The following is a 13341-nucleotide window of genomic DNA, read 5'->3' as shown; positions in this document are numbered from 1 at the left end:
GCAGTGTTGCTTTACATTTATGAATTATACAGTTTCGTGCACAGGATTTATTTCACGTCTTGTCAAAGATTTATTGCGTGTTCCTATTAACAGATTTTTTTATGCTTTTTTCTCTGCCTATTCTTGCTTTTTTCCGCCTGTCCCTTTTTTCTCTCTTTTAATGTAAATGGCACAGAATTAAGTTCTGAACATTCTTTGTCGAACGAATTGAATCACAGACCGCCCTGCAGAAAGGAGGAATTGAAATTCAGCTGTGGTTTTTCTGAACGTGTTCTCATTTTACCTCAGATAACAACGCTTGATTCTCTTACTTTGCATACTATTAATCCTGAAAAGCGATGTATTCATACTCCCTTTTCGTTTTTTAACTGCTGCTATAAATACGATTTGCCTTACTTCTTTCTTCCTGTAATCTGGTCCATTGTGAATCACTTTGAAATGCTGAGAAGAAGGGATCTGTAATATTTCATCAAGAGAGTTATTAACTATGTGTACGGTGGCCCTTATAGACTCAACTCAAGAGGTGTTTTGTGGTTTTTTTTTGCTCCTTTTTGATGTTCAGCGGCATTTTTAATGTCTCTTTCTAAAATATATCATTGTTCAGTGCACACGTATAGCAGATATGCACAGAATTAATGAAACTTTACGTCATTATTTTGCACCCCTGCTCCCGTTTTTGAAACGATTGAAATCGGGCGTTTTGATTTATGAAGTATTCCCGACTGTTAAATGTTTGAGAATACCGAGACGCTGCACTGCTTTATTTTCTAGGCATTGTAACGTATGCCAATGATAATTAATTTCAGTGGAGCACAGAATTTGTGATTATTTTAAATGGTAACTGAATCAGGGCGAAACTAGCCGACTGTGAAATGTAATTTTTCGTGTTTTTCCCGTCTTTTTCTCTTCCTTGCAATGCGAGGATCTCTGGCACCTGAGCCTTGCGCCGATAATGACAGGTTTTTTTTGGATCACGGAGTTTGCCTTTCCGATGCCTCCCTGAAATAATCATCAAGCTGTTTTTTCAGGTCTCAACGTTCTATCACCTGATTTCTATGAGAGGGGAAAAATGAGGTGCGCCTCTGAGAATTTTTTCTGTCACGGTCGCAGCTCGCGGAGCCCCTTTTCAGTCACTTTGTTAGTGGTTTCTGTTTGAATTATCCCTACAGAGGGAGCAGAAGCTCATAGATTTGTGTCATCCGAGCGTTTGTGGCGATAGAATCAGATCAGCCTTTGCAAATGAGCGTGAGGAACTTTATTCTTACGTGATGAGAAGAGCGCGTGTATGAGAAACATCTGGTCTGTAAGTCTCCCTCGCACACGCCTTTCTTTACTCACCCACCCGAAATCACAGGCGTACCTCTTAATGCGTCGTCAGGATCCTGTCTGGGATTTTTAACCTGATGAAAAGGACAGATTTGCACAGCCTACGGTTCGAGAGCAAACATTTACACAGACTGAAAGGAATGGCAAGTGCGATACTGTTACAGCGTTTAAAACACACACACACAGACTCTCGCAGAAGAGAAAGACGCTTTAACAACACCAAATCATGTGTTTTATTGCACAAAGAAGATTTTCAGGTAAAAATGTTATTAAATAGAAATGTGATGGCCGTCATTTTTTTGTGCTTTCATTTTTCGTTTATGTGTAATCTGTGCAATCACAATGTCCCCGTAAACTGTCATCTGATGTTATGGGCTATAACAGCTTGCAAGCTTCATGTTTATCACATCGATTCGAAGAATTGGTCACACAGACACAATTTTTCAAGACCTCGTCTTATTTTATCGGGAAACTTGATTTTGGAGTCATACACAGATGAGCACATCTGTCAATATTTTGGCTTGTTTTTAAGACAGTGTGGTTAGCCCCACGGGTCAATGTGCCTGCTTGAAGTGAAAAGGGGTCCAACAAAACATGAACAAAGACAGATTTGGGGTGCATGCTTCTCTCTCTCTCTCTCTCTCTCTCTCTCTCTCTCTCTGTCCATCTCTCTCAAGCGGTACAGTACCACACACTTCCGGCATCACTCAGTGTCATTCACACACATACACCCCCCCTCCCTCTCCACCCACCTCTTGGTCCGATGGACGGTGTGGAAACGAAGGCAAACCAGGAATGTGTTTCTAATTGACATTGTAATTGGCAGATTTGGATGCTGTCTTCAGATGGCTAATTAATTTATCTCACCGCTGTCATTAGGTTAAAGAACCACCTGATCTTCCTGAATACGCTTTGCATATATCTGCATGAGCATTACTTTATCGGTTAGACACCTACACGCCGCTCGTGGATCATGTGGATTTAGAGGATACAGTGTTAATAATGTGTGTTTCTATAATGACAGCATCAGTATTCCGCGTCATTAAACCCGAATTTAAATTGGGAGGAAAAATGTCCATTGTCATTTTTTCTACTTCGAAGCAGAAGTGTTTCATTTTTTTCTGTCTCCTGAAGAAATTCATGCATAATAAAAATTATTTTAATTTCTGGTGTCCAGCATCTTAAACCAGCATCACTTTTTTTTACTATATCTGCAAGTTATACACTTCTCCTTTGGCATTAAAAAACACTCCATTACATTGTTCATAAAATTTGAGGAAAGGCAATCAAGCGCCCCTTCTCTGAATATTTTAAACACGGGGGCATGTAAAATTTATGCCTAATTTGAATACTTATTAGTCCCCTAATCTCTATGGCAGCTTTGTGTTTCTTTCGTAGAGATTCGGCAGGCCTCACACTGTTCTCTCTTTCGGTGTGATGATTTTTGCAGGGTTATTTGCGTCTGTTGACCGTGCCGATGTCTTCCCAGTCCATTCTGGTTAGGTGGTGTACTTTTGGACACCATTCAGAATTTTTTGTTAAGACCGTCATGTAAAATATGATTTACAGACGTAAAAATCAGGCGCAGATTTGAAGAACACTCCTTTGTTGTGTCGGGGGCGTTTGATGAGCGGCGTTTCTTCTCGTCGCTCGGCTGTCGAGTTACTGTACGCTCTCATTCAACGAGGGCTGTTAATTGTCCGTGCGGAGCAGGTGACAAAATTGATGCGTTTAATCTGTGAAAAGAAGGATGGCCGAACTGTCACGGAAATAAATGAAACCGTTACTTAAAAATGAATCCCCTTTAAACATTGCACAGATTAGGGATATTATATCGGACGTCTCCGCCGTTATTGTAATTAATATTGTTTATATTTTAATGCGGTGAAATGTGAGAAATCATGAAACGGACAGTTGTAATTTTCTAAGAGGAATGGAGGGGGGGGGGTTGATGCTTATGTGAATGACAGAACAGATGAGGAAGAGTGCGTGTTAAGGAGACTCTTGTGGGTGAATTAGGTATGCAGAACACACCTTGAAATGCGTTTGTTGGGTCGGACCAGTTCTTTTATTTATCGCGAGGGTCTCTACAGATCTTGGCAGGGCTCCTGTGAACATACAGAGCATTTATGCAGGGAAAATGATAAAACATTTATTACCGGAGAAGAGGTAATATGCATAATTTATGCTGTTTTTAGCACAATCATTAGTGATATTCGCGAAAGAGTTTTTTGCTCCCACTTCTCTCCCCTGTTTTCATATCTAATAGACGGCAGGAAAATGAATTTAATGTCTTTCATTTATTTGCGAGTGTAAAAATGAATGTTTGGTGTTGGAATCTTAATTGAGCTCTCCGGACAGCACTAAACTTATGAAAATGATGAATATTTGAAATGTGATTAAAAGAAAAGGAAAAGAGAGACTACTGTATTTGTGACATAAGCTTTTTCTCATTTAGCTAGCAGGCAAATTTTATTTAGCTCGGAGTAAAAGAAAAGACCATTATATCGTTCATCACCGAAAGGACCCGTGTGATTTGTAATTCCCCCCTCCCTTCACCTCCTGTACCAAATTTTAATTTTGCATGATTAGCTGTGCGTCATTAAGCAACTTCATTCAGTCGAGAGGCGGCGCAAAGCTGGAAGACTGTCAGGATGAGGGATATTTTAGGACGTTTGAACACTGTTAGCTAAGGAAAAGAAAAGCTGGCGGAAAAATCAAAGACGCCTTCATACATGTTACATTTCAAACATGTTCCTTTGAAAATGATTCCCGCATTTTTTTTTACGCATATCAATACGATTCAAAGAAAAGCATTCACAAACAAACAAAATGCATTAGGCGAATTTTGAGAAAAGAAAAGTAAATGGTAGAGAGAACCCTGTGCATCTCTTTGTATCTGTTCATTTACACAGTGAATGCATAATTCCACCCCCTCCCCCCCGTTAAATGCTTTAATTTGCAAAGGGAGCAGGGCTTGATAATGGAAAGCCTTTTTACTCGCACCGTTTTTCCTTTTTCTTTACCCCCCTCCTCTTTTAGGAGGCAAAAAGGGTTTTGTAACAAGAGCCTTAACGGTGCCTCTTAATCACTTCTAGGTATTAAGTCATGATGCAGGAGTCGGCCAATGAGACAATAAGCAACAGTTCAATGAGTCAAAATGGAATGAGCAGCCTAACCAGCCAATTAGATGCTGGCATTAGAGATGGAAGATCAAGTGGGGAGACAAGCAGTGAAGTAAGCGCATTCGAACTGATGCATCTGCAACAACAGCAGGTAAGTTGCGTCTCTCTCCCCCCCGCTCGTTGTCATCCGCCGCGCTCACTCGCTCGCTCTCTCTCTCTCTCACCCCCTCACGCTCTCTCTCTCACTTGCTCGCTCGCTGGCTTTCACACAAGGTTTAGATTCACGTAGACAGCTCTGTGACTGACACCCTTTGTTGTTGTGTATTTAGACTGGATTTGGATTTTTTCATTTTGGTATGATTTTTTCCGGTGTGCATCTTGTGTTTTGTGTATTTAAGGTTAAGTTTGCAAGGATCTTGTGAACTGGTTTTGTGTAGTGGATGTGGCACCGAGTGGTTGTGTGTTTTTGACATCTTTTGGAGAGGTGCCGTTGATGGTTGATGCCGGAGCCTGCGTGAGGGAAGTGTGTGACCGAGGGGTGTGAATTACGGAGCCCGCATGCTGTTTGTGTAAGTGTGGGTAGATGGTGAAGCTTGTGTTTTGAGCATCCACTAGAGGGCGATCTCATTTGATGTGTACGGCACAGGCATTCTCGTCTACTGCCAGCTCAGTCGTGAGCTCAGAACTCAGTCATGTGTGACATACATTTGGTGTAAATTCTGTGACACTTGTGTGCACAGGTGCTGGTAGGTCGGCGGTGGGTTTGTTGGTGTTTAGTAGGACTTTGAAAAAGAAAAACAGAGAAATGTTTTGCGTGTCGATCTGGAGAACGAAGGCTTTGACAGCTCAGCAGAAGAGTGGCATCAGAGGTCATGTCGAGCTCAGGGACAAACTACGGGCGATGCGGTGTGTGTGGTTTGTTGGGAGGTGTGTGTTCACTCATGATCGTGTCGTTTCACTTTAGTGTGTGTTTGTGAACTCAGGATCTTTCACTGTTTTAAGGCAGCATTTGAGTGATTGGGATTATTAAAGCTTTTATTTCTTTACTCATTTTTTTTCATGATTACAAACTTAGGGTTGCCATGTGAATGTTTCTTTCAAAATACAAAAATACTTTGAATGTACTTGTTGAGAATTTTTTAAAATATGCGTTTGTCATTTTTTATATTTGTTTTTTTTTGCAGTTTTGCAGTTTTTTGCAGTCGTCAATAACCACATTTATTTAAATTTTTAACTTTTTTTATATTTGGCTTTTTTGTCTTTATAATTTTTAGTTAGTCTGTTTCATGTATTCGTAAATATCAAATGTTTTTGTGCGTATACTGGTGAATGCAGCCTGTGGGCGTGAGGGTTAGACTGGATCAGTGTTGTTGGGTGAACTATGTCCTGTGGCTCTTTGTGGGCCCCCAAAACACCCCCCGTCCCACAGCCACCCTCTCCAGCTGGTGATTACAACAGCACCCCCATCTCACAGCCTCTCCCCCCCCATTCATCATCACATCGCCCGTTTCTCTCTCTCTCATTCCCTCAAGATTAAAATAACCTTTTTTTGGCATGATAAAACAAAATTTTACATTGCCAAAGCTCAGGAAAATTAAATATAAACATTCAAAAATACAGATTAAGTTAAAAATAAATAAAAGTATATAAGTATCTCTTTTTCTCTCTGTCTCTCTCTCTCTCTCTCTCTCTCTCTCTCTGTCACGCACTCGTCTGATTGAGGTCAAACCCCCCGCTTTCTCATTACTGACTCCTGTTTTAATGTGTGTACACTTCATCTGTGTGTGTGCGAGATGAATGTTTTTGTGTAAAAATATACTCTTGTTTTTGCGTAGACATTTTTATTTAATTGTTTTAAAACGTATTGTTAATTGCTTGTATTTATTTGAAGTGATAGAGAATTAGTATGCAGAGGCTCTATTTTTATTTTAGTTTTGTGTTTTTTTAATTCGTAGTTTTTCAGTAAATATTGAGATACAATTTCTAATAAACAATAGAAATTATAAGTTAATATGATTAATAATGATAATTTGAATTATTAATATACTGCTCTATACAATAACAAAAACAATAATAATCACTTAAATGATTATAAATTATTATTGTTGCTTTTATAGTTATCATGTTTTGTAATACCCTTATATTTTTTTATATTTACTATTTAAAGTTTAATTTCATCAATTATTAATAATTCTTTTTTGACCTCTCATTATTTTTCTGTCGAGCTGCGTAATAGATTTAGTGTTATCTGTCTGTAGATAGTCTACACTTACAGTGAAAGAGAAAGGCTGTGTAAGCAGAAGAGAGCCGAGATAAGTGCCATAGAGACAGAGGAGAGAGTGACAGCATTTCGCTGAGAGAGAGAGAGAGAGAGAGAGACCCTTGAAATGAGTGGACCAGCTAACAGGCCTCTGGAGGCTTTTTAAAAGGAGTCCAGGTGCTGTTAACTTCACACACCTCCTGCACGGTTCTCACACACGCCACACTCACACAATCCTGCACATCCGCTTAATAACGGGCTATTTTTGTGTGCGTTAAATGCAATGAATGGATCCAAAAAAAGTAATCTTTTTTTGCTTTAAACTAATGTGTTGTTCTTCATTTAGCATCAGTGCCCTTAAGTACATATCAGGGTTTAAGAAGAAGAGAACAAGTGGTGATTTTCTTGGTTGATCAAGGTTTTGTGCTTTTGAGCCGAACTATTTAGGGCTTGTTGTGTCTTTTTTCCCCTTCTGATATTATTAGAATGATTGTTTTTTAAATAAAAAATTTGATTGGCGTAAAAACCTTCTAGCTATAGCAGCACTATATGTCCTCCGTGTTTCTGACAGGAAGAGAAAACCACCTTGTGAGTTCTGGGTTCCTGGGGACTTGAACTTCATTGATTTCAGGTCGTTGTTAAATGAGCTTTTAATGTTGTTATATTTATTACGCCGTGTGTATACAGGGAGGTCTTTATTGATCTGTAGATAATGTGACGTGATGTAATGGAGATTCGATGTGATTTAATAATCTGTGGTGGGTTTGACAGATTTATTGTGGTGCTTGTATTCATGCTCTGCTTCTGAACTTCCTGTCTGGAAAGGAAGTCCTCAGTTCTTGGAGCGTCATGTGAAATCCATTTCATTTTAAAGAAACTAAATTCAAAGGGATAGTTCACGCAAAAATTTGTATTTTATTAATATTTACTCACACATGCATAATATTTAAAAAATATTTTTTTCGTTTCAAACCTGTGTGACTTTCAAATGCAAAAAATGTTCTTTATTAATTTTTCAATGAAATTGAATGGGGACTAAGGACAGCACTGGTCACCATTCACTTCCACAATGTCCAAAAATTCACCTTTAACACAAGAATGGGTTATTAAATGACAGAATCTTTATTTTGATGGGTATGATTTTCTACGTGTCACAACATTCAAGGTTTTGATTGGCTGTAGGGATATTTTCCATTTTTTTACTCCACATTGTTTTCAAATCAAGTCAGCACAGGCTGTGCTTATTTGCGAGACCCGCGTATGGATTTATGAATGTCATGTCCAAATGCAAAGGACACCGTTCATTTAAGTGTCCCCGCTCGCAGCGATTGTTACAGGAAGCCTTGTGTAAGTCACTGGCCCGGCGTAAAAATGACAGCAATTAACCCGACGTTTTAGCTTGAGGAGAATTTAAGATGAGAAGCCTGACAGCCAATGTCAGCCATATTTCCCCCCGTTTACTAGGCATACGAGCAAATGAAATCGGAGGTAGTTTCGCTGCTAAAGGGGCCATTTGGGAAGACTCGCATGAAGATGGCGAATAATCTAAATATGACTTGTGATATTCGTTTTCCTCATTCCTTCTAACCTGTTTTTCACATACAAAATAAATCCACATCCACAAATGTGCAATAAACAAAAGCATAGAAAAACTACGGCGTTAATTGATATTCAATGAGTCTGCCTCCCATCATCACCCCACCAACACGTTAGCACACTGCGTTCAGAAGAGAAAGGCGGGGGGCGGTGGGGGTCTCAGAGGGTCCATTGGCTGTCATTCACAAGAGGACGGTAACAAAGTAACGCAAAGATGCCACACAAACAGCATGTCTCGCTTCCGCCTCCCCCCGCCGCTGTCCACCGGGAGCTGCGGGCGCAACATTTCAGGCAGGGTGATGACGGCTGCGGCCGCTCATCAGCCAAATAAAAGCCCCTCTGATGCAAATGGCGCTTTGCCCTTGAGCATAATTTAAAGCAGTAATCACCCCTGGAGTCTCCACCGTGCAGATAGCGAAAGCGAGGTGACGGTCTCATTTACACTCCAGCACAAAGAACCTCATTAGCTTTATCACACCGTGCCGACACTACAGTGTGTAAATAACACACACGTCCAGCCCACTTATACACCAGTCTGAAAAATCACGACACAAGAGGTAGAAAAACAGGTCAACAAAATCATTTAAGGAATGGTTTATAAATGCAATTTTGCGCTTAACATCTAACTGTCCGCACACGTTGAGCTTTGACATGTACAGGCGTGACGTTTCCCCCGATGACACGCCAAGATACAGGGTTCACGGTGCGAGCCGCTCCGAGTCTCCAGACAACGGTGAACGTTATCGCCACGCAGAGCTCGTATACAGCGGTGGTCATCTGTGTTTAGGCCTCGTGCCATGTAGCTGCATGAAATTTACAGTGTGCCTGTTGTAGTAACTCCATTTCCCATCAGCCTCTCCAGAGACCGGCGAAATGTCAAGCCGCGGCTTTGAAAGAGAGAGAGAGAGGGACAGGACGGTTAGATAGAGTGAGAGAGGGAATCAAGAGTGAAATCTCCTGGAAACAAACACTCTTGTCCATTGCTTATGCCTTATGGCAGGTTTGGTTGCCTCTGGGGTGATGGAGACAGGTGAAAGCATTCAAAGGTGTGAACATCTACACACACACACACACACACACACATGTAGCCTTAGATTTATATAGTCATGGAAAAAATTGAGAGACCACCCCATTTGAGTTCAGCATTTCTGCATGTGCCAATTCCAGTCCATGGTTGGGTGAATTTTAACAGAAGCAAACATTTACATTTAGTCATTTAGCAGACGCTTTAATCCAAAGTGATTTACAGATGAGAGAAACAATGGAAGAAATTGGAACAACATAAAGACAACAAAAAATATATAAGTAAAATAAAAGAAAACGGGTCTCATAAAGCCTACCACAGTATACAATTTTTAGAAAAGGGGAAAGTAGAAAAGAGATAGAAGTCAGAACTTCATTCCTTTCAACAGCAATGTAAAATAATAGTTATGCTGAACTGAAAACCATCAGTATTGTTTTGTTTATACACGAATATCAACTTATTTTCTTTACATACTCGAGATCTGCCATCTTGCATCTTTTGTCAAAAATTAAGATTGAAATTATCTGCAACTAAAAGTAAATCGAACAATATTTTCACTTGGAATTTGAAACACATCACTAGTTCGCAGAATTAAACATAATTTTACTTAAACACGTACATATAAAAAGTAAATCCAGAAAAACTGAAAATAATTTTTGAGCGTCATTTTTATTTAGCGTTTGGTTGTGTTATGGCCTGTTTTTGTATTGACACAATAGTAGAAAGGAGAAGACAAATCGATGGGCCGCCACGGCTCCAGGCGTCGAGCGGATTAACCACTAGGCCACAGCTCTGACTAGCCGCTTTGGTTCGGCAATTACGTTTAACCTCCGTGTAAATAAAACTCCAGTAGTGGCCCGGTCGAAATCAATGAGCACTTCAGTCCTCTCATTTCCCGCAGTTTTGATGTTTCCTAACTGCCCTTTCAGAGGAAATTAATGGTGCTGAAATCTATAAACGGCCCTCAAGGCACAAGCCTTGAAGTCGTGTACTTTCGCTCCGGATTACTTCATCAAACTGCACTGCAGGTGTTTTTGGGTAACGCAGTTCACCGGCCGACCTTTGTGTGGTGCGGAGGAGCGAACGGAAGGTTTCGGTCGAAGCAGGTGATTGGAAAAAAGAGTTTATTAGAGTTCCAGTAAAACCACGCTGTGGCTGAAAGCCGAGCGTTCTAGACTTCATACTTTCAGTCTCTGACAGCCTGTGACACCACAAACCATTTAACAGAGCTTAAAAAGCTCACATATGCAGATGCCCGGGATCTTAAGCTGACAACCAAGAGGCAGGATTTTCTAGGAGGAAGCTTTGGAGCCTTGTGAATTTAACAAGCATGTCTAGTATTACAGTTTCTCTCTGCTTTATCCATGAATAGTAACAAATCAGCCCGTGAAACGCTTGCCCGGGGATGTTTGTATGTAAAGGTTTTCCGGAACAAATATTAAAATGATGTAAATCTGGTTAAGGAGTTGGAGGTCTGCGGTTGCCAACGCTCTCTCTCCATCGCTCTCTGTTTACTATGCACGATGTAGTCAGGTGTTGCCACTCTCCCACTTGAATATTTCAATTCCATAATGTGAGAGAGAGAGATCATACGAGTGGCGTCTGGCCTGCTCATAGCTCACTGCCCCCAGACACCCAATACATATGTAAGAGTCCCTCTCAGCTCGCGGCTCTTCAGGGCTTTCCAACAAATGCTGTAAATAAGCCCGTCCTCGGCTCGCAAATACACAAGAGGCTTTTGAAACGCGCGCATGTCACTTATCCAGTCCGTGTCCGCGGGTGATATTTCTTGGATGTAGGATGCACGATATCCCCTTTCTCCATCGCTGTCATTTTGGCCTAAATGTCTTCATCACTAGCCGAGAGTTACATCGAGCGCAGAGAGAGAACTTACTCCCTTAACACATGACGTGAGGCAGCGCAGCGATAAGGCAACGCCGTCTTCGTATGCAAAACACGAATTAACGTTGCACGCCAGGCTCCATGCTTGATTTGACGCTAAGCTGATATTGCTTTCACGCTTAAATCCTCCAATGCGACTCCGTTTCAATTGAAATGTGATTGTTATTGCTCAAGGTATTTACCAGAAGTTATTTGATGCATGAATTTGCCCGCGAGGTATTTTCGTTCGTACCCTCCGTCGCAATTCGGATACAGTCGCTTTAGAGAAATCTGAAGATTAGAGAAGTTTAAGTAGAAATCGGACCTTTAGTTTTTACAGCGTTTAAGGAGTATGGTGCTAAGGGCCGGGAAGATTGATTTATATTCTCATATATATTTATATAAATATAGGTTTATTAGGCAAATTATATGATATATTTCATGTTTGTTTTGTGCATTTATGTTGCTCTGTTCTTTTGGATGTGGACTGTTTTTTTTAAAACCCGATGTAATTGTCGACTTATATCGAAGCATAAAAAGAGACCGAAGGAGAGTGAGAAAGCGTGGGGGTTTGCTCACGGTGGTATTAAGCGAACGACATTGTGATGAATTTTCTTGTTAGGAGAAATTACGTCCGGCAAGTTAAGCTAGCTCAGCATGAAATTGAAAAAGAAGCATTTCTTCAGAATTTCCATTCTTGATTCAATGAGAGATGTAGATGAGCTGTTTGGGGGGCGGCGAGGTATAGAGCTCCGAAAGTATGACTCCGTTCACGCTTTGTTCGTCCCGTAAAGGCGCACGGGCCCGTCTCGAGGTTTGTTTACGGGAGTGAGAGTAGTCAGGCAGTCAGCCCGGCTGATTACGGCGCTGATACATGACATATGAATACACAGAGTGGACGTGTTTGAGTGAACACATATGTTTATCTCCGCGATTATACGCGCTTGGGCACGGCCCGCATTGAACGCATCTTAATCACTGCGTGTCTCACATCTCTCTTGCTGTAACAATCCATAGCTCTTTGTAATCAGTCTGAAACCCTTCTAGAGCATATCTGTCTCTCTCTCTCTCTCTCTCTCTCTCTCTCTCGCTGAAACCTTGACTGATAGCCGCTGCGTGTCGGGAGGGAAGATAACTCTACCCCAGCCCGGCTCACTCAAAAGGTCAGGCACGCAGCGTAATTGGAATATTCACAAGACAAACGCCGCATATCGCTGGCACACACAGCCAGGAGGGCCCGGGGCCCCAGTGCTCCATCAGCGGACGGGATTGACTGAGTTGCATTGGCCCTCCACCAGCGAGATGTAATGCTATTAACTCTACTGATCTGAGGAGCGACCCGATGCTCATTGAGATGAGCCGGGGAGATCCATCAAACGGGCGCACGGTAAAAGGGCCCAAAACAATAGTTTGTCTTCACCTGGAGTGGTTCTGGCTCTTTTTTGGAGAAGTTGGATTGCAGCTTCTGCCCGTGCAGAGCTCATATTCCTCCGGTGAAGGAATGCAGGCAGAAACCACACCACCGGACCACAACAGGCCGTCTGAGGTTAACCGCACTATAATAAAGGGTGTGAGCTTTACATCGAAGGTCACAGAGCGGCTTGTCGACCTCGTAGGTATAAAGAAAGAGCTTAGCTTGGACCACACAATCACACGCTATCACAATCTAAATGGAGGCAAACATCCATAGATTTGGCTTGTTTTAATACAAAACAATGTTTTATTATATAGCTTTTTGTTTTATGTTAATTATATTATGTTTTGATGTATAACAATATATTTAAAATACAATAATAATGTTTTTATTCATTGTAGATTTAATTATAAATGAAATTATTATAAAAAATGATATTTATAATACTATATTTAAAATAAAATAATAATGTTTTTTATCAATTGTAGATTTAATTTTAAGTGTAATTTTTAGAGAAAATATATATAAAAAATAATTATGTTTTTAGATTTATTATTGTTATTTAAAATGTGACCTGACATTTTATGGTCCAATTCTCGGTATAACTAAACCATGAAATATGACTTTTCGCTCAGTAAACTACTAATTTGTTGCTAATAATGTTAATAGTTAATAAGGTAGTTGTTAGGTTTAGATATACGGTAGGATTAGGGAA

The 13341-nt window shown here is 40.6% G+C and overlaps 1 protein-coding gene across 6 annotated transcripts in view; it reads left to right on the top strand.

Moving 5' to 3' along the window:
• Positions 1 to 13341, top strand: part of foxp2 (forkhead box P2) — a 90195-nt gene that overhangs the window by 33799 nt on the left and 43055 nt on the right. For 3 of the 6 annotated variants that reach the window (XM_056748613.1, XM_056748609.1, XM_056748610.1), the window contains one exon: positions 4425 to 4602. The exons of 2 other annotated variants lie outside the window; for them this stretch is intronic. In XM_056748613.1, the coding sequence (XP_056604591.1) occupies positions 4435 to 4602 (168 nt within the window). In that variant the 5' untranslated portion in view covers positions 4425 to 4434. Of the gene's footprint in view, positions 1 to 1495; positions 1584 to 4424; positions 4603 to 13341 lie in introns of those variants that run through there. One more of the 6 variants, XM_056748611.1, reaches the window with a different exon arrangement.

This window comes from Triplophysa dalaica, chromosome 5 (assembly GCF_015846415.1).
Source record: "Triplophysa dalaica isolate WHDGS20190420 chromosome 5, ASM1584641v1, whole genome shotgun sequence".
NCBI lineage: Eukaryota > Metazoa > Chordata > Actinopteri > Cypriniformes > Nemacheilidae > Triplophysa > Triplophysa dalaica.
This window is presented reverse-complemented; position numbering and strand designations above follow the sequence as displayed.